General features: G+C 38.4%; 1 protein-coding gene across 6 annotated transcripts in view; it reads right to left on the reverse strand.

The window, feature by feature from the left end:
- Nucleotides 1-5,157: 5,157 nt before the first annotated feature.
- LOC307258107 (collagen alpha-3(VI) chain-like) overlaps nt 5,158-19,502 on the reverse strand; it is an 86,475-nt gene continuing 72,130 nt past the window's right edge. For 5 of the 6 annotated variants that reach the window (XM_080037521.1, XM_080037520.1, XM_080037519.1 and 2 more), the window contains 27 exons: nt 19,160-19,213; nt 18,979-19,041; nt 18,681-18,746; nt 18,491-18,544; nt 18,358-18,393; nt 18,192-18,254; nt 18,004-18,066; nt 17,620-17,682; nt 17,225-17,287; nt 16,707-16,757; nt 15,041-15,076; nt 14,841-14,903; nt 14,456-14,518; nt 14,179-14,211; nt 14,031-14,067; nt 13,903-13,914; nt 13,177-13,670; nt 12,974-13,076; nt 11,881-12,582; nt 11,653-11,755; nt 11,502-11,557; nt 10,818-11,078; nt 10,336-10,422; nt 9,174-9,359; nt 8,017-8,076; nt 6,629-6,814; nt 5,158-6,014 (listed from right to left, as the gene is read on the reverse strand). In XM_080037521.1, the coding sequence (XP_079893647.1) occupies nt 5,974-6,014; nt 6,629-6,814; nt 8,017-8,076; nt 9,174-9,359; nt 10,336-10,422; nt 10,818-11,078; nt 11,502-11,557; nt 11,653-11,755; nt 11,881-12,582; nt 12,974-13,076; nt 13,177-13,670; nt 13,903-13,914; nt 14,031-14,067; nt 14,179-14,211; nt 14,456-14,518; nt 14,841-14,903; nt 15,041-15,076; nt 16,707-16,757; nt 17,225-17,287; nt 17,620-17,682; nt 18,004-18,066; nt 18,192-18,254; nt 18,358-18,393; nt 18,491-18,544; nt 18,681-18,746; nt 18,979-19,041; nt 19,160-19,213 (3,099 nt within the window). In that variant the 3' untranslated portion in view covers nt 5,158-5,973. The remainder of the gene's footprint in view (nt 6,015-6,628; nt 6,815-8,016; nt 8,077-9,173; nt 9,360-10,335; nt 10,423-10,817; nt 11,079-11,501; nt 11,558-11,652; nt 11,756-11,880; nt 12,583-12,973; nt 13,077-13,176; nt 13,671-13,902; nt 13,915-14,030; nt 14,068-14,178; nt 14,212-14,455; nt 14,519-14,840; nt 14,904-15,040; nt 15,077-16,706; nt 16,758-17,224; nt 17,288-17,619; nt 17,683-18,003; nt 18,067-18,191; nt 18,255-18,357; nt 18,394-18,490; nt 18,545-18,680; nt 18,747-18,978; nt 19,042-19,159; nt 19,214-19,502) is intronic. The other variant, XM_080037518.1, reaches the window with a different exon arrangement.

The raw sequence follows: 19,502 nt of genomic DNA on the forward strand, positions 1-19,502 counted from the left end.
TTATTTTTATCAAAGTTAAAATCCAAATATCCAGTGGGAAGAATCTGCTGTGGGAACTCTGAGCAGAGTTCACGTTCAGAAAGTTCTACAGAATCACCCGACCCCCAGTGGCTAATAATGTGAACCCACGTATACTAAACTGATTGGTCCCGATTTAAAAAAAAAGGGACAAACATCCTGGGTGAAATTGTAGCTTTTGAAAAAGAGAATCAGGTCTCAAACAGAGGGGATAACAGCGATGAAAAAGCAGCATGAATAAGTTGGAATCAATTGAGATGCGCAGGATTCTCCTTATTTCATGTGTTCTTTATGACCCATCCATTGCCCTACGGAAAAACCATAATAATGATTTGCACTGTTAAACCGTGTTGAGGTTATTTGTTCAAATCATATTTTGCTGGGTGGTTGCATGCTGGCGGAAAGAGGGTGGTTTGCATTGGCCGGTGCTGAATGCCTCTGCATTGTACCACAGTGAGTTGCTGTTAGTCGCTTTCTCTTCATTGTGGAAATTCTGACACAGAATTGCCAGTTGCCGTGGCCTCTGTTTTTTGTTTTACATGGAGGGCTGGCAGTGTGTTTCTTCTTTTTTTTTAATTCCATTTGCTCACTTACTCTACGGTTAAACTCCTGTAGTAAAACTAACACAGTGTCACATGAAACAAATCTGGAAATGATGGATACAATGAAGTGTGATGGCAGTGCGTCCACTGACAAAATGTCAGCTTGGACCGAAAAAAGTTTTTTTTAAAAACACACTGCGTTAGTGGTGTCGTGTTGCCATAGGTACAAGTGAGAAGATGAAATATAAATCCCTCAAGTTCAATATCAAAAGAAGTTTCCATTACTTAAGTTAAAGTAGCAATACAACAATGTAAAAATACTCCATTATAAGTATAAAAAAAAATTGGATTCATGAATTTCCTTATTTACAGAACAATAAGATATTATTACTGAAGCATTGATTTGTAATCAGCACATCATACTGTTGCTTGAGGTGTAGTTCTAACTACTTCATACTGGATGTATTACAGCCATAATCCCATCTAGAGGTTGGTTCTTTTACACAAATGTGTTGTCATTTTTCCGTTTCCCTACGTAATGTCTCCATAACAGCAGGTGGCGCTAATCTGTATTGTGGCCCAAAAAAATACGGAAGCCGGAAATGATGGGACAGCTCTCTAGACCATAAACATAGATATAAATACGTATATATGTATATATACAAAGAGCACCATTTTTTGCAGAGAGTGTCGAGCATGGTGTCGAGCAGTCAAAAAGGGTTGATGCATGTGAGTACTCGCTGAACGAAACAAACAAACAAATTAAAACAATGGCTAGCGATGCGATACTGTTGTCAGCTGTTTGTGCTACCCGCCTCACTTCCGGGCTTCATTTATTCGCTAGCCCTCCACCAATCAAATTGCTCCGACTGAAAGACTGCCCGACGACATTTACGACGGCCGACGTCACCTAACACACCAAACAGATTTGTGTCCCCGCCCCCTCCAGCCTCTCCAACCATGTTTGATGGCCGATTATCAGGCCGGTGTGTATGGCCTTTAGCTTTTCTAGAGAACTTTTTGTGGATATAAAGTTATTTGAATAAAAACCTATTAAGGGTTTTTGTATTGTGTTGTATAATCTTATATGTTTTAAAAAAAATGTTTTACTGATATGTAGTTGATTAAATTATAGATATACTTAAAAAAAATATTTTATGGAAATTATATCAACATTTTTTAAATGTTTTACTGATTACAGTTTACAGTTTATGGAAATATCTCATCACTAATCCAGTTTATGAAAATATTAGAATATTACTTAAGACCAATAAAATGATGTATGGTACACAAATTTCGACATTCTGAATAGTATGTTCATTTATGCACTCAACACTTAGCCGGGGTTCCTATAGCATGAATTATTGCATAAATGTGGCATGACATGGAGGCGACCAGCCAGTGGCTGTGGCCTTCAGCTGGTCTGTTTCGTTTGTTTCTGGTGTGTCATCTTACTCTTCACCTGAATTTCAATTTTTTTGAGATGCACCTCAGGATTGTTAGGAAGCATAAGATCGATTAACTCCAATAAAGTACAAGTAATTTAGAAAAATATACTTTCTTGCTAGACCACTGTTTATCGGCCAACATGTCATGGCTTGTTTCTCTCCTTGCTCCCTTAATAGCTCAGTGGATAGTTAAATAGATCAATATTTTGAGAAATATGGTTATTCACCCTCTTGTCAAGAGCTTTTTCCAGTTGAATGCAGCTTTGAATATTTTTTTTCAATCGATACTATACTAAATCAGACTATAGAAATGTGTTCAGGAAAGCATCTGAAAAACAACAACATGTGAACGAGTTCAAATGACCATATAGCATCTGTTATCTTCAACAGTTACATTGTGTTGGCTCTCGTAGCACTGATGACAGCATGAGAAACGGCTGCTGAGACAAGTGATCAACTTCAACTGGATACACGGTACTTACACCATGTTAGGGGTTTCAGTTCTATGCAGTGAGGTTTGCGTGTGCATATGTACAGGTGAATGCAAGTCATTACACTCATTGGAAAGCCCCCATAAAGCTGTTGAATCCTATTCCCAAAAGTTCCAAAAAATTCCCACCCACAGAGATAAAGAGATTGTGCTGATGTAGCAAGTCTCACCACTAATTGAGAGCAGTTGTTTTCTGTTAGGGGTTTTTCTATTTGAAAGATGTCCCTCTATGGTATAGTTATAATGTCCTAACAAGATGTATCTCTGTGTGTCATAGGACATTCAAAACACTGTCTCACATTAGCTAAAGGCTGCAGCAGCATGTGCAAAACCAAAACGACTCGCAAATAATCAGTGTGAGGTTTTTTCCACTGATGGATTGTAAATTTGTATAGGCCGCTCAAAATAATTACTCCATCTGCATGTATTACATAGCCAAAAAGTATAAAGACACCTGAATATTTCATTCCAAGACCATACATCTGGATTAACCTGCTATTCACTGGTTTCAGTTTTTCCACCAGATTGTTGCAACATGGCTGCAGAGATTTGCTCCCATTCAGTCACCGGAGCGTCAGTGATGTCGACTAATTCAGTTAATCTAAAAGGTGTTGGCTGAGGTTGAAGTCAGGTCTCTGTGCATGCAAGATTTCCATTACTTAGAATGACATTCTTAGGACACTGAAATTCCAAGATTCTTTTTTCTTTTGGTTCACATGTAAATTGTATGTTAAAGTAAATATTATATACACAGGCAGTTGGGTCGTGTTTTGTGGTGATGAAATTCTGCAGTGAAGTGGCGAGTATGAGAGGAAAGCAGGGGAGCTTGTAAAAACATGGAACTATTTCAAACCCCCAGGAGAAATGACATCTGGACGTTTTGCAGTTGGACAGAGAACACATCCCCAGGCCTTTTACAATTACTGACCAAATATTTAATCTTGTCATCTCCCGACAATGACAGAGCTTGAACTTCTCACTTCTTTTTTTTGTTTGCTTATAATGGATTAGGGGATGTGTACATCTGTCAAATCTTGGCGTATACAGTATAGTTTGTTGGTCTTTATGGAGGGAGTTGATTTCAGCCTGTTAAATGGACCTGGAAAAGGTTTGATGTTTGGAGAGAAAGGATGGACGATAAGCACTGCGTAAATTCACACTCATTTGTATATGAAACCAACAACAGTAGTGAAACGAGCTTGTTGTGGCTGCAATAAATGAGTAGCGCTGTGATACCAAGCTTAAATCACATTGGCCAATGGATTTGACAATGATAAGTACAATGTAGACAGGCAGATATCTAAGAGTCGAAATAAAATAAATTCCTCATATTTTAAACTATCCAATGAAGACACATTTCACTTTAAGCACAGCATCTAATTTGTTATGATTGATCCAAACAGGAATTTCAGATCTAATTTCAGTGATTTATAGGAGACACATTCACACGCCACAGACTGAATCAGATTTGGTTCCAATAATATTTCTTATATTCTGAAATCTGCCCATCATCATTGTAATGAGTGAACTATTAACTGTCCTATATGAATGAACATTTAGTAAACAGGAAGTCTTCTCAATGAAATATACATAGTTAATTTTCCACAGCAGACATTTTGACTTGTCGTATGCCAACAATGTTGCGAAAACTCCAGTAGTAATATTAAGTGCCATTAAGGTGTATACATGTCTCATTAATGTATCTAAGATCTGAATACTCCATGTCTTAATATGATCATTTCTTACTGAGCATTTGACGTTATTCTGATTGAAGTGAGCAGAAAGTGCTGTGTACATGACAATATCTTAATCGGAAAAGGATCTCAACCGGCTTAATATCGGAATATTGCCATAGTAAGTCTGACAGTGAGTCTGAGTCCCCATGCGCAATACAAAGATCCTATCACTGAAGCAGCTAAATGGAATTCAAACATCAGTCACTTTATTATTTACACCTGTTTACTTTTTTACCATGACATCTCAAAATGTCTGCTGTGAGAAACAACTGTTTTATATAGTTCATGCATGATTCTAATGTTCTATTATGAACTTGACAAGGGATACACACATTACTTAAAGTAATATGATGGTAAGTAGTTAGGGTTTCAAATAAATATGGTATTTCTAAGAGTTGTTTTAAAGACGTAGGACTTTGTTTAGGAGACGTTTCATTAACCCTATATTTTTCCTTCTCCACCCTATCCATGGTATTAATGATATTATAGCGGTATTACTCAGTACTAAGGAAAGGGTTTGTGCTTCCTCTGAATAGAGATTAGAAGTAGTTATTTACAATTTATAAAATATAAGTCTGTGTAATACATATTAATGTTGAAATAATATCAACTGGGGGTTTAACTTACAAAAATGAGTTTGGTAACCTGGGGCCATGATCAAGCTTTGGGTTGATGTCAGTAATTAATAACAACAAATGTCATCTTTATTGCCACTCTAACATATGTGAGCACCAAAATGTCAGCTGCTCCTCTTCCCAGTCATTTTGGCAGAGTCAAAGGTGTCAAAGTAACACTTCATAAATAAATGGTGACCTTTGTAGAATGCTATTTTCCTCTTTGAGCTCACCTTTGAACGGATGCCATCCAAAAGTTGGTACTTTTGAATCCATCATCAGTCTTAATTCAAAACAAGAAAGAAAAGAATCAGTTGCTCACGTTTATTAGAAAGTCTAATTCATTTTTTATTTTTCCCTATACCCAAATAAACACACATTTCAGTAATGCAACAAAAATAAAACAAACAATTTGACAAAGAAAATTCCATTCCTCAATAGCTAAGAGCTTGTGTTTGAGACAGTGGATCCAGAAGTGCACTTAACATTACATTAATGCTGCAGCATCTGAGCAGCTGGACACTGTCATTCAAATATACACACTGCCATAAAAGACTTGTGTAAACATTGCTGTAAATTATGTGACTCTCAAATAGTGAATGATTGATTCCAAAGGGATCAAGTGATTTAAAAAAAAAACAATATAGATCAAACAAAGCCAATGTTTCCATGTGAATGTAGAATGTTAAAAAAAAAGATTAAAAAAGTTTACTGCAATGAGTAATGCCAGTCCTGCATGTACTGATTTATGGCTTATCTCTGTCCAAGATATTCATATACGTTAGTTGTTTCATTATAACTGCACTTCATTTTGAGAAATATGAAAACTTGTATGTCAATGTTCCAGAAAATAACTTGACTTTACATGTGAAAGCACCTTACATCTCATCTGTAAAACAAACATAGCACCAGTAGGGTAAAACAAATCATGCAGCAAATCGTGTTGACTTCCTTCTTGTTGTGGAAAACATTTCTTCAAGAATTTTGGGGATAAAGTCCATTTTTTTCTGTGGAATCCAGTGCACCCACCATTGCTTTGGTATTGCATCCTAAAGGTATGGCCATTTTGGATGGTTCTCCTCAGAATCCCCTAAACAGAGGTTGGCCATGTGTGTCACTTTTGTCCTATGTTCTTATTGCCGCATGGACTCCGTGGTTGACGTGTGCTGGAGATGAATTGGGGGGGACAGGGGACAGGGTTAGCCATTTAAGGTATTTGATTTTTTTACATATTAAGAAAATGTCTCAAATGTTTTAATGACTTAAACTATGATTTTCATTGATATTATAATCTAGTTGTGTGTGCATCAATTGATGACTGTTAACAAAACACAAAACATTGAATTTTAGCAAAATGCTAACTGCTATTTTGTTGTGTCCTAGAAACACCCTTTTCAGAGTTGCTATGGATAAAGATTTAATCTGAAAACAGCACACATTGAAGGAGCAGGAGTCATTTATAAAATGAATGCATCTCTTTGAAACGATAATCATTTCATAACTTAGCAATAGGTTATCTTTGTGGTAATAAACTTGAACGTTGTGCAGTATTTGCTGTATTTATCACTTATCCAAAAAAAATATACTGGTTTAGTCGAGGGAGAATGTTTTTTTGAGAGGTCTGTCTCTATATATTTTATAATTTGGTAAGTAAGCAGAGTGAAATACAGCAGCATACTCCAAAGTGCTGCTCCGACTGAGGTGTTTCCCTACATGTATGTGTATTGAAAATGACTGATCACTTATACTGTGAGATGATTACAGTGAACAAGACATGTACCTGGTTTTCCACAAGCCTTCACACACTGCTCATGTGTTTCAAAACGATTCTGGTTTCCACCGCAGCCTCCGTACCAGAAACGTGTGCAACTCTTGCTTCCGGCATTGTAGTGCCACTTGAGGACAAATTTGGCGCAAGTACCTTCCTCTTTGGGAAGCTGGCAAATGTCCACCGCTGTTAAGTCGGCTGTGAGGGAAGTGATAAAGAATAACAGTCAGGATAAGTATGAGAGACCACATGTGACTAGAAGAGCACATCTCTGGCAAGACTGCATGCTTTAACTCATTGTAAATAGACAACATAATGGACTTCAGATATAAACGAATGGCATGTAAGAGCCGAAATGTAATAATACTCAAAATGTAACAACGATCTGAAATGTAATTTAAAAAAATGCAATAAAACCTCAAATGTAATGTAATGAGCCCAAAATGTAAACACGTATTACATTTTGGAGCAAGCAAAATATGTTTCTCCTAGTAGTGTAATAATTGTATTACATTATAGAGTGAGTCAATCATTTATAAATTAAAGGTCTAATTGCTCCAATGTTCTCCAATGGGTTTTATTACATATCGGGTTGTTGTTACATTTTGTGTCGTTGTTACATTTCAGACTCTTACATGGCACAATCAACGTTAAATGTATCATTACTACTATACATGATTATAAGTAATGAAGGTTTCAATATTTTGACAGTGACCTTGTTGTGTTGTAGAATGGAGAAAGGTTGTAATGCTAATAAATGTTTTAAGTGAGGTACAGAAACACTTTTATCCCAGCAGACCTTTATTTTTCCATAATCGTAAGATATAGCCCATTTGGTTTACCGTACACTTTGTATTACTGTAAGTATCTTGGGCCAATTGACTCCAACCTTGACAAGGTACTGACAAATGAATGAACTTGCTCTTGCTGCCAGAAAGACAATGAACCGATGAAACAAAGCTTTGCATTCAGCCTCTCTTTGGTTATGACTTGGCCGGCTCCTGTCACAGGAGCTTAACCTTCTAATTTTTCCTTGCTTGGCTTCTTACGTTTTCCGTCAGTCATTTAAATCATCTGAGGGCCAGTGGAGGAGGTGGGTGGGTTTGCAATCGAATACAAAGTACTTGTTGTTTAATAAAGTTACAACAGGTTGTGGAAATTGAATCATGTAGCAGGGATAATATACAACATTGGTGACTCACGGCCTAAAGATATGGCCAGCATTAGGGGAGGTCTGAAAATTGATTTGATACACATCATATTTTGAGGATGTGGGCGTTCTTGTTCAAAGTGCTTTTTCTTTCCTTTTGGCTAGCATTTGGTTAGAGTACATGTTATGCAACCACATGAAAGCCAGTTAAGTCTTCAATACAGAAGTTGAAATGTAAATTTGATCTCACCAGGCACCGGTAGGATCTCCACCTGTTCAACCTGCTGCTCTACGGGCTGAGGCTCTGGCACTGTGGGAATATTAAAACAATACATTAGGTTTCAGCTTATAGGAACATACTTTCACCAGCTTCTTAAAAGAAAACACCACAAGGATTTCTAAAATGGTGTCAAGTGCAATCTGGATATAAATGACAGCATCAGATGCTATTGTCATTATCTGCTTTTATTTGCCAAGTTCCCTGAAACTCCATATCACTCCTCTGTATAAAAATGTAATCCACATTTTCCAAATACCTCTGGTGGTCAGTGACAGCTTACGAGATCATTTTGCTATACCCTCAATGTAAAATTATTAAATGGTAGATTGGGAATAAGAGTACATTTGTTTTAGCTTATATGAATTGTATGTATTTAGTTGACCGTTTGTTAAGCCCGGTGGCTACACAAGCAAAGCTTGTCGCACTAGCAAACGTAGCATTATTTTTTTAAGACAATGTATACACACACTAGTCAACAAAACAGGTTTCTAATTTTTTCGCCAATGGCCATGGATTTGTTTGGATTAGACGACAGCCATCGCTAATCGAATCTATCAGCTTTAGCGAGCAAGAGTTTAGGGTTAGTTGGTTAAAAATTCTAGCTGACTTCTTTTTTCCCCTCCAGGCTTATGTTTTAAAACAACAGCATAAAAAAGGTTCCTAAATATGCACATGATGGCTACATACATGATATTGTGCGAAAAAAAGGGTTCCCAACCTTTTTCTGTTCCAATAACCAGCATTTTTTTTTCTTTTTATATCCAGGGACCAGTTGCCAATTTGAATGCCTGAACTTTAATATGCATCATAGCATTTTTTTTTATTTGATATATTTATTTTTTATGTTTTGGATGAAATAACATTACTTGTATTTTTTTAGCACAGGCCAAAAAAATACCATTATAATGGAAATATTTCAAGACCTAATTCTAACAGGTCCATTGACCGGTACTGGTTCCGGGGCCGGGGGTTGGAAGCAATGTTTAGCAATCATTGGAACATTGATACACTACATTGGTAGGTTTTATATCTGGAGATGAAGCTCATATTATGCTGCATTATCATTCACCATCACACCAGGCGGTGGCACATTCCCTCAGAGGGGCCTGGCACTGACAACCACTCACCTGACCTCACGCAGTGTTTCAAGCAGAGGGCCTCAGTGTCGAACCTATTGTCATTGCCTCCACAACCTCCATACCAGAACTGTGCACAGATCCCGTTCTTTCTGTCAAAGAACCACTTAGCCTGATAGGCTTTGCACTGCATTCCAGGGTCATAGTCAAGTGAGCATGGTTCTGCAAATGCATTAACTAGAACATGCAAAAAAACAAAAACAAACAACAGCAGTGATTGTGACAGACAGAGAGAGAGAAAGAGGATGAGTCTGTGCCAAGAACAGTTACAAATACATCAGGCATTCAACAGTCATAGATACATTTGTATTAGTAGTTAGGGAGGGAGTTGGGGGGGCACAGGATCAAAAGAATATAATACATTAGCAATAGTGCTGTTATGCTTCATTCTCATAGGGCAAGGGACAACATAACATCAAAACATGCTACAGACGGCTTAGGGCTCTTGCATTATTAAGAGATTGGACATTATGAAACTAAAAGTAGACGGCAGCCAGAAATACATTTAAATGTAAGGTTTCCATAGGTGAATTGAAAAGTTAGTTGGTTATAACATTAGTTTCTGTTTTGTTAGTTCATTCAGTGCCATTAAAAGAAAAAATGTCGTATCGCAGAACATCGATCTCTGAACTTTTGTTAACAAAAGCAGCATTGCTGTTCTTATAATACCTACAATGGCTACACTCTTTAAACAAATATCTGCACTGTACATCTGCTGCAGGGCCTCTTTCCCCAAGGGGCATACTTCTCCAAAGTGAGAAAGAGAATGCAACCCCAACTATTTTGTTTGCCACAAAACATCATGGAAAAGATATCATCTTCAAACCAAGACTCGAGCAGTAACTCTTCTTGAATGACCCACAATATACTGCATTTTGGCAAGTAATAGTCAGTTGATTAAAAGCACATTTGTGGAATTGTTCAGTTCAAATATTGCTGAATTACAGTCAGCATACAGTAGCACATTGTGTTCTGTTTATTGAACCATCCGGTTTTGTTAAAATGACTAACATTATGCTTTGGGAAACCCAGTCGAACACATCGGGTATTTCAAGAGTTAAGTTATGCATGTTTAAAATTACTACAGCAGAATACAGGGAAAAACAAACATATACATTTATATAAAGTTTTTACACAAGCATTAGTCACTTACCAGTTTCTGGTTTGTCCAATGGTGTGGTATTTACAGTACTGGCGCCATGGCTGGCTGGCTTATGCTTTGGCTTATGTTCTGCTGGTTCTGTCAAAGTGAAAGCAGCAGTCAAAGAGCAGCTACAATAATCTGTGAGGCAGTGTTTAATATTTACTTTTAGATTTGTGTAAGCTTAGCTTAGCTTTAGTTTATTTGCGCAAATAACAAAACTGGCCCCCTAAACCTATGCTAATGCTTTGAAACAGTAAACAGAGAAGAAGGAAAATGTATCTAATATATTTTTAAAGTAAGTTTCAAAACCCAGAAGTTATATTATCTGGTGAAATCGAGTTAGTGTTAAGCCAAATATGTGGGATATTGCTATATTTTGTGTTATGGGGCAGAGAAAATAATCCTTATTGTTCTTCTTTTTTTTAAAAGTCATCTTACATGGTAAAGAGGAGGCTTACAACATATTTGTTTGGATGTGTCTAAAGACTTACTGGTAGTGACGATGCCTTTGAGGGTGGAGATCACCTGACCCTCTGCAGTGTGGGCAGTGACCACGGCGTGATATGTTTGAGCACTCTCTAAGTTGTCCATGGAAAGCTCTGTGCCTGACACGTTGGTCCTGAGCACCAAGGCGTGGTCGTGCAACCTCGTCACCACTACCTCAAAGTAGACAAAGACCTTGGGATCTGGGCTGCTCCAACGCAATCGCAAACTGCTGGAGGTGACGTTAAACACGTGCAACTCCTCTGCGTCTGAGATAGGTAAGATGAAGTGGTGTCAAGGCCAGGACAATGTACAATCAAATGTCATGTGAACAGTTTGCAGAAAGCAACAGAATATAAGTAGATTGTGGATAAATATCAGTGTGACTGAGTTAATTAGTTACTTTTAATGTCCGATCATAATTTAAGAAGTCATGTTTTGTTTTTGTGACGTGTGATACAACAAGCCTGAAGGAAAAGTTCTGTAAACAGATGTGTAAACAAAGGGTAAGTTAACAAAGGTGTCTGCCGTAGCTAGCCCCATGGCCATTTACAGAGCATAGGCTGTGTATTTACACTGGATTTTCTTTGACACACAGTACGTACAGGTATTGCATTTGACAAAAAGTGATTTCGATAACAATCATTCTCTAAAATCACTGACTCCACCTTTAACAATTTGCTTAGTCTTACCTCTGTGCTTTCTCTGATCGACTGCTTGGTGATTTTCATGATCTTTCTGATGTTTCCTATAAATGTACCAATAAAAAGTGAATGAAACCATCGATGTTCAAACTAACTTAAAGCAACCAATGACATGGCATAAACATATCTCTATACTTACTCCTGGTGGTGAGATGATCCAAAGGGGTTTTTTAGTGGCTGGTCACTCTGAAACCACGTGCAATTTTTGGCAACTTCAGGGGACATGTGGAAAGCATTTTCAACTGAAAAAAAGAATAACGGAACACAATATGTCACTCGCAGGAACTTAGATTACCTGATGCAATTTATGGCATTAAGGCTAAACTTGTAAGAAAGACGGCTTGATTTATTGATTGACCGAACTTACTGCTGATATACATTGGCAGCAGCTGGCCAAAGTTCTGGATATGCTTGTCGTAGAATTGTGACGTGCTCTCCAGCCGCTTGAAGAAGACATCTGCTGGCTCACTGGCCATGCGTGACAAGACCCGAGCGTCTTGAGCATTCAACCTGTCACCCACACCCAGGATGACCAGGAAATAGCCTCTACACTTGACCTCAGTGGCAATACGCACCAGCTGCTGCTCTTCCTCTTCCACATTTCCCGTCACAAAGAGGACCAGTACTTTCCGGCTACGTTGGAGAGGCGCCTTCTCAAACACCTGCTCCACCGTCGATTCAATAGCCGCCGCCAAAGCCCGGCCACCCTCCAACTGTGGCGTTTTGTCCAGCAGAAATTTGACAATATCCCTGGCTGAGTGGTACTCGGTCAAACCGATATCCACATGGATGGGAGAGCCGGTTTTGTTGTGGAGGTACTCGTAGGGTGCCTGCTGGATCACAGACACTCTGGCGTGATTAACAGATGATGCAGGCTTTGAAGACACTTGTAGGTTCTCCACTATCTGTGCTATGTAGCGTTTGGCCTCTGTGAAGACTGTTGGATAGGTAGAATCAGAGCTGTCCATGATGAAAGCCATGTCGATGTCATCGTCTGTGGTGAAAGACCTCCTATCTCTGCTGCTCAATGGGCGCACAAAGTCACACATTTGGTCCGGAGAGCACATGTCTAAAAAAGAAAAGAAAAAGAAAAACAAGACATGTAATGTAACTTACATTGCTAAATGGAGGTAATATCTTTGTAATTGAAAGATGCATTGGGATTTTCCTAAAGCCAGTGTATTGTGTATTTGCCAGATTTAGATTTTTGGGTATATTAGAAGAGTTTGTCCCGTAATCATAGGGTATTGTGACGTTCCGAAATAAGGTAACACAAGTCAAAAATACATTATGATTAGGACTTACTGTTCTATATACCCAAAAATATAAATCTGGCAAATACGAAATTGTCTTAAAATAAATAGAATTGTATGTCTAGATTGAAATCAGATCAATCAGATCAAGAACATCATTTTTGGTTAAATAAAATCCACTAATCCTTAACTACCCTGAACTCTTACCTAGGCAGACATGGCAGTTCATAACCTTTTGGAGGGTTGAATTGTACTGTCTACTTCCAGCGTTGGGAAGGACAATTACTTGGGCCAGTGCTGTGTTGTTGACCTGGTGTACAAAGACAAGCAGAACATTTTGAAAATACATATATACTGTATTTTTCTTTACTTTGGAGGCAGACCTGTAGAATGAAATTCTCCTTTTTTACCTGCAGAGCTTTGCTGAATTCTTTATCATCTTCAGCAAGCAGGAACAGAGTGGAGATTCCAGCGTCGTGGAGGCGAAGAGCTGCATTAGTTATCGATGGTGCCCTACCAACTCGCCCACTGACAAAGAAGATGGCCACCTTCCTCATGAGGAAACCATTGCGCACTCTCTTGAAGGTGTTCTGGGCCACAAAGCTCATGGCCATTTCTAAGTCGCGCTTCTTCTTGGTCTGCAGGGTTTGCAGTCCCTCGATGTGCTGCACCAGGGCGCGCTTCTTCATTGCATCAGCGAACCGGATCTCAGTGGTCACTTCGTTGTTGTACAAGGTCAAAGCAACACGAGCCCCTCTTGGACAGTTACTCTCTGTGATTTTGATGTCTCTGATAAGGCGCAGGACTGTGTCACGCATGTTGTTGAAGGCTTGGCGGGTACTTGCGTCAGAGACATCCAGGGCAAAGGCCAGCTCCGTGGGGTGGAGCGGGCATTCCTGCTGACCTAAAAGTGCGCACATAGAGGAGTTTGTTCTCTTCAAATCAGTGTGTACAGTACACACACACACACACACACACACACGCACACACACACACACACACACACACACACACACACACACACACACACACACACACACACACACACACACACACACACACACACACACACACACACACACACACACACAGTCATTCAAATAGTTGTTATCTAATTCATAATTTGTAGTACTTACCATAACAGCAAGCTGGTAGAAACAAAGGACAAAAACAATTAAACATTTTTATGGCACATAAAACATTAAATCATTGTATTTTTTAAAAATTGGAATAGCGTAGTTAATATCTATCAAAGTGTACTCACGACAATTGTCCCTGATTTTCTTAACCAGGTCACATGCCTGAGAAAAGAAAGAGAAATACAATTTTAAAAGATTTATTCACAGTCACCAAAAATGTGTTTTTCTGTAAATTCCATACATTTGTAAACAGTTTAATAAATGAGCACATACCACAACCCCTGGTCCTCTTGGTCCTTTCTCACCCTGAGGGGAAGAAACAGTTGTTAGCTGGATTTCATCATTGATAAAACATTTTTTTAACAACACAATTGATTTTTCAAAATCATGTTAAGAAGGTTTGCATTTTGTGAATCATTGAGAAGACTCATGCAATTTTAGACCACTCAAGATAGAGTCTATTGTAAGCACATATTATGCTATGGTGATAGTCCTTTAAATTGACCTCTAAACAGCTTAGAAGCAAAGGGGAACATTTTAAGTTGCTTACATATGGCCCGACATTTCCAATCTCTCCCTTCTGTCCAGGTGTACCAATATCCCCGGAGCCGCCCTTAAAGGTTAAACAGAGAAACAAGTCACTCACTTTTTAAGCTATACAGCTGTTAATAGTTCAAATAATGAGCTTGATTCGCTCTTCTTTAATGACAGAAAAGTGCCGACATAAATCTGAATAGTCATGCAGCGTTTACTGCCAAGACTGCATACTATACTGTATATCTGAAACAAAACATTAAAACCAGTCCTCTTAACATACAGTACAGGGATCAAGCTCAGTGTTAGAGGACTTTGCTAAGTAATACCAGACAGTATGTACTGTCTCATTTAGAATATAAAGTCACATTAACTAATCCAATTGTGGTAGGAAAACCTACCCTCTGTCCACGATTTCCTGTGCGTCCAGATCCGCCATTGGTGCCCGGGTCACCACTTGCACCCTGAAACCATGAAAGTAAAATGAATAAAGGCAAATGACAAACAGAATAAATTCCCATTGGCCAGAGTCTTCAACATTCCATCATAATTTGCAACCTTTGTTGAAGTTTCACTTTAAAGGCAATTCTGTTTGTCCTACCTTTGCTCCTGGGAATCCTGGGAAGCCCAAGTCACCCTGTAGAGGCAAATGCATGCATACTGTAAGCATTTTATGTATCATTATTATCCTGTTGCATGAGTGTATAACAATTTGAAATCTCAAAATCGATGTAGAAGTTCACTTTCACTTGAAGTTTGGACTGTGTGGGCAAGATCCACTAAGAACGGATTGTGCGCGTTAAAAGCTCCATAATTTTCAGCGAAATACAGTGCTAAAACTGCCCTGTTTTAGTACTGTTTATCCACAAAATAATAGCCTACGTATATATTAAATATGTTTGAAAAGCAGGAACTAAATGGCACAGCTTTGCAAACAGACGGTTGCAGAATTGTGGTGAAGAGGAGACATGAAAAAAGACTGCTAGTGTTTTGTTTGGAATGACGGTAACAACAATAATCCAGACATATTGCCCATCCAGCAATTTAATTTTGGAGCTTTTGGATGAGTTAGGGGCTTATTCACTCACTGAATTAAACCAAATGGGGCTTTTATGCGGTTGCTGTTTTACCAAAAGTAATAGGAGCAGTTCACTGCACTCATGTGCAACCTGTTTAATTTTTTCTAGGTTTAAGAATATTATGCCTCCAATTTCAAGGCATTCAATTTCTCTTTGTATTTGCGGTCACTCAGAACAAATGCGGAAACCAGTAACACACAAAAAACCCTCATTTAAATCTACTGCCTCTAACATGTTTGCATCCGTTGTTATTTGAGCAATTACTCTTATTTAATCACCTGCAAAATGCCCACAAACCATTTGTGCAATATTTTAGAATGCTCCGCAATTTAGTACTATTTTGGATTTTAGTACTTTGCACCACTATAACTGCTGTAGTCTGGCTAACTGAATAAAGACAACTACTATCGCGCTCGCAACAGATAATGTAGTCAAATTCCTCCCCTTCCTCTTCATCACTGTAGCCTACCTTTTATGCTCCGCTCAGTATGGGAGACAACAGGAAGAGCTCAACTGTGTTTGATACGGTTTGATAGTATTCAGCTTGTAATGTTGCTACACACGCATGTGTGTTTGCACACACCGTCATTAACGGTATTGGTCGCCACCTTTTATAATAGGTCCACGGTTGGCACCAAATTGTTCTATTTTTAAAGGACACGTTACGGCTTCCTGGGCTTAGCCCCGCCCAAGACGATTGTGATTGGTTTGAAGAAATTAAAACAGGCCATCCCAATTCCCCCACCAATACTCTAAATGATATAGCGTGTGTCCAGACCATACTATTACTAGTTGTAGTTTAGTTTGGCTGTGCGAGACCACAACTGCTGAAGGAATTAGTGCTGGTCTTTGAGAATAACGGTGTGCTATTTGCAACGAAGGTTGTTTTTATAGAAAGGGGGCACCCTGCTTGGCAGCGCAGTTTGCGTGCATTTCCCCCTTTGCGCATGCTCTGTGGATTGGACGCTATTTCTTCTTTCATTTGCACTGGTTTAGCGGCCGCAAAAGCAGCGCAATCCTTTAGTGGATCTAGCACTATGTGTGTTTGAAAAAGGACTTCAGAGTATTTAGACTAATAGTTCTGTAGCTGCCTCCTAACACCCATTTTCATTATTGTGCATGAGCATAAGAAACTATGAACTACATTTTTTAAATGACATTGGTTATTTAAGGTCAAAATTCACTCGCCATCCTTCCTTGAGGCCCTGCAATGCCAAACCCATCTCTACCATCTGCACCCTATAAGAAAAGAAGAAAAACAACATATTTTTAAAGTGCTTATTCATTCAGCTAAAACAAGTTGAAAAATACACACCTACGTATGCAGCAGTTAAGCTACTTAACACTGTGATAAGAGGCAACTTAATCCTCCTTAATCTCTTGGAACTAAATGGCAAAACAGAGCCACACCTCCTCTCCCTTTTCTCCCAACACAACAATGTTATGAACTGTTACGTGAAACTTAGCAATGTTATGGTACTCATTCAAAATGTAATGCATTGAATTGAAAATAATTGAAAAACACACCATACATTACAGTACATTATCAGATCTAAAAGACACAGCAACACAAGTCTCACTTAAGACTTTCTATTTCACAGGAACAATTATTAAAGCACTAAAATATATATATAATATATTTTTTTAGATCAGTTTTACTTTATGGTAGCCTACATATGGCAAAAAAGAATGTGTTTAATGCTTACAGGTTCTCCAAGGGGACCTGCAGGTCCAATTTCACCATTAGGTCCTGGATCTCCTGGCTCTCCCTACAAAGACAAAGAGATACAGAGAATTATACAGGGGCCAAAATTGTCAAATGTCAATATATACATTTCAAAGCTTCAAATTAAAAGTGTAAAAAATAATTCTGAGTCTAAAGCAGAATTCTGAGTCTAAAGCATACAAGCTTAATTAATATTTATACATTTCATTTAGCATACTGTAAATGCTTTCCTCGCAGAAGGAAATGTTTTTCCAACACTTTAATTGCAATACATGTGTATCCAGTAATGTGAGAGAGCTTTGCTTAGCCCACTGCATTTATGAATCACCTATTATGGAATAACATAAGCCTGTCAAATTGCATTGCAGTCAGTACCTTGCGACCATTAGCTCCTCTTCTACCCTTCTCTCCAGCGGTACCTGGTTTACCTCCTGGACCCTATAGAATACAGAACATTATAACATTAAAAGACACATTTTTTCCCAAGATGAAATACAAACACGTGATTTTTTAATCAGTTAAACCTGATTGTGCTTGTTCATGTTCATGTGGAGTATACACAAGTTATTGTTAATTATGTGAAGATTTTAATATGTCTGCTCCACTCTAGCCACATTTAAACATGGTATAAAACTGATGCTTGTTATAAAAAATTCTCCCTAACTTCACTTGAATTAATATGTGTTTGATAAGTTACAGCCATAGTCAAAGATAATTAAATATCTCAATAAATAACATAGGTGTAACAGGTTCCCTCACCCTTGGTCCAGGGTTCCCGTCTTCTCCCCTCTTTCCTGGTGTACCAATTGGTCCACCTTTACCCTTAAGACAGAAAAAGCAGACATTGATGAGTGTTGCATATTAGTTAGAAACATCCGAATCAACAGCAAATGCTGGATAAATGATATGTCATATGTCAAATAAAGTAAAAATAATGAAAAACATACTGTAGATCCTCCAATGCCAGGCTCTCCTTTAACACCAACATCCCCTGCCTTTCCGGGAACTCCCTTTAATGATGTGAAAGAGGCAAAAGGTTACAATTACTTCCATTAAAAAAGTCACTGCAAAAATTATTAGACAATGTATGTTATCGCCAAAAAAAGGACTTACAGCCTGCCCAGGTTGGCCTCTTCTGCCAGCATTTCCCTAATAAAGTGGATGTAGAAGTTGGTCTTGATTAACAAAGAAAACATGAAAAGGAAGAATTAAGCAAAGACGATGAAAACATGGCAAAATTGTTTACCTTTCTTCCTAGATCACCGGGGGCTCCCGCCTTTCCATCCTTACCAAGCTCTCCCTGTAATTTCAGAGCAGATATATATCGATCAAACAAACCCATCCAAACACAATTAGGTAATGTTAAACTAATATGAAGAAAATGCATTGGCCGGATTGTTTTCTAAAGCAATACAATATGTGTAAGGGGACATTACCGCTGGTCCAGCATCACCAAAGTCTCCTTTAGGTCCTGCGCGGTTGTTGTTTTTCCCACTTACACCCTATAAGACAAATCATAACATTTCAGCTACATTTACAAACCCTTAATGACCATTTCTCCAGAAAACATGAACAAGAATACTTTCTAATTCATACAAATCTCACCTGAAAAGGACTGCACATAATAGTCTGCCTTGATCAATTCAGGTATCCATGTTTAACACAATTTTTCATTATGAATGCCTATTAATTTAAGTAATAAATGGAACTATAACCAGTGTCCATGATACTCACTGGGTCTCCTCTGATTCCCACATCGCCGTTGTCTCCTAGTGCTCCTTTGATACCTTTGGGACCCTAAAATCAAGACATATGTCAAGTGAATATTCATCAGAACTATCCATATATGAATGTAAAAAGGGGTAGAACAAAATGAGAACGAGAAGAAAAAATAGAATTGCATTGAGAAACTCACTCTTCTGCCAGCATTTCCTCTCTCTCCTGGGGGTCCAGCCACTCCACTTTTGCCCTAAAAAGATACAGAATATGCCAATCAAAGCTAACAATATACATATACAAATATATAAACCATCAAGAACTGTCAGGCACAAGGGCATTGTGCAAAAAACAGAGGAGGATGCCTTCTCGTATCTATGCCCCAAGTAGATTGAATGCCCTGTCCTAGGACCTGGCAGAGGCCCCTACTTTCAAAACATTTAAAATCAGGTTAAATACCCGACTTTTCTCTGCAGTCTATGACTTAGTTTCTAGTGGATGTGTGCACGTGTTGTGGAATTTGTTAGCTTTTTACTGTATAT

This window comes from Ammodytes marinus (genome assembly GCF_949987685.1).
Source record: "Ammodytes marinus genome assembly, chromosome: 12".
In the NCBI taxonomy this organism is placed as follows: Eukaryota; Metazoa; Chordata; class Actinopteri; order Uranoscopiformes; family Ammodytidae; genus Ammodytes; species Ammodytes marinus.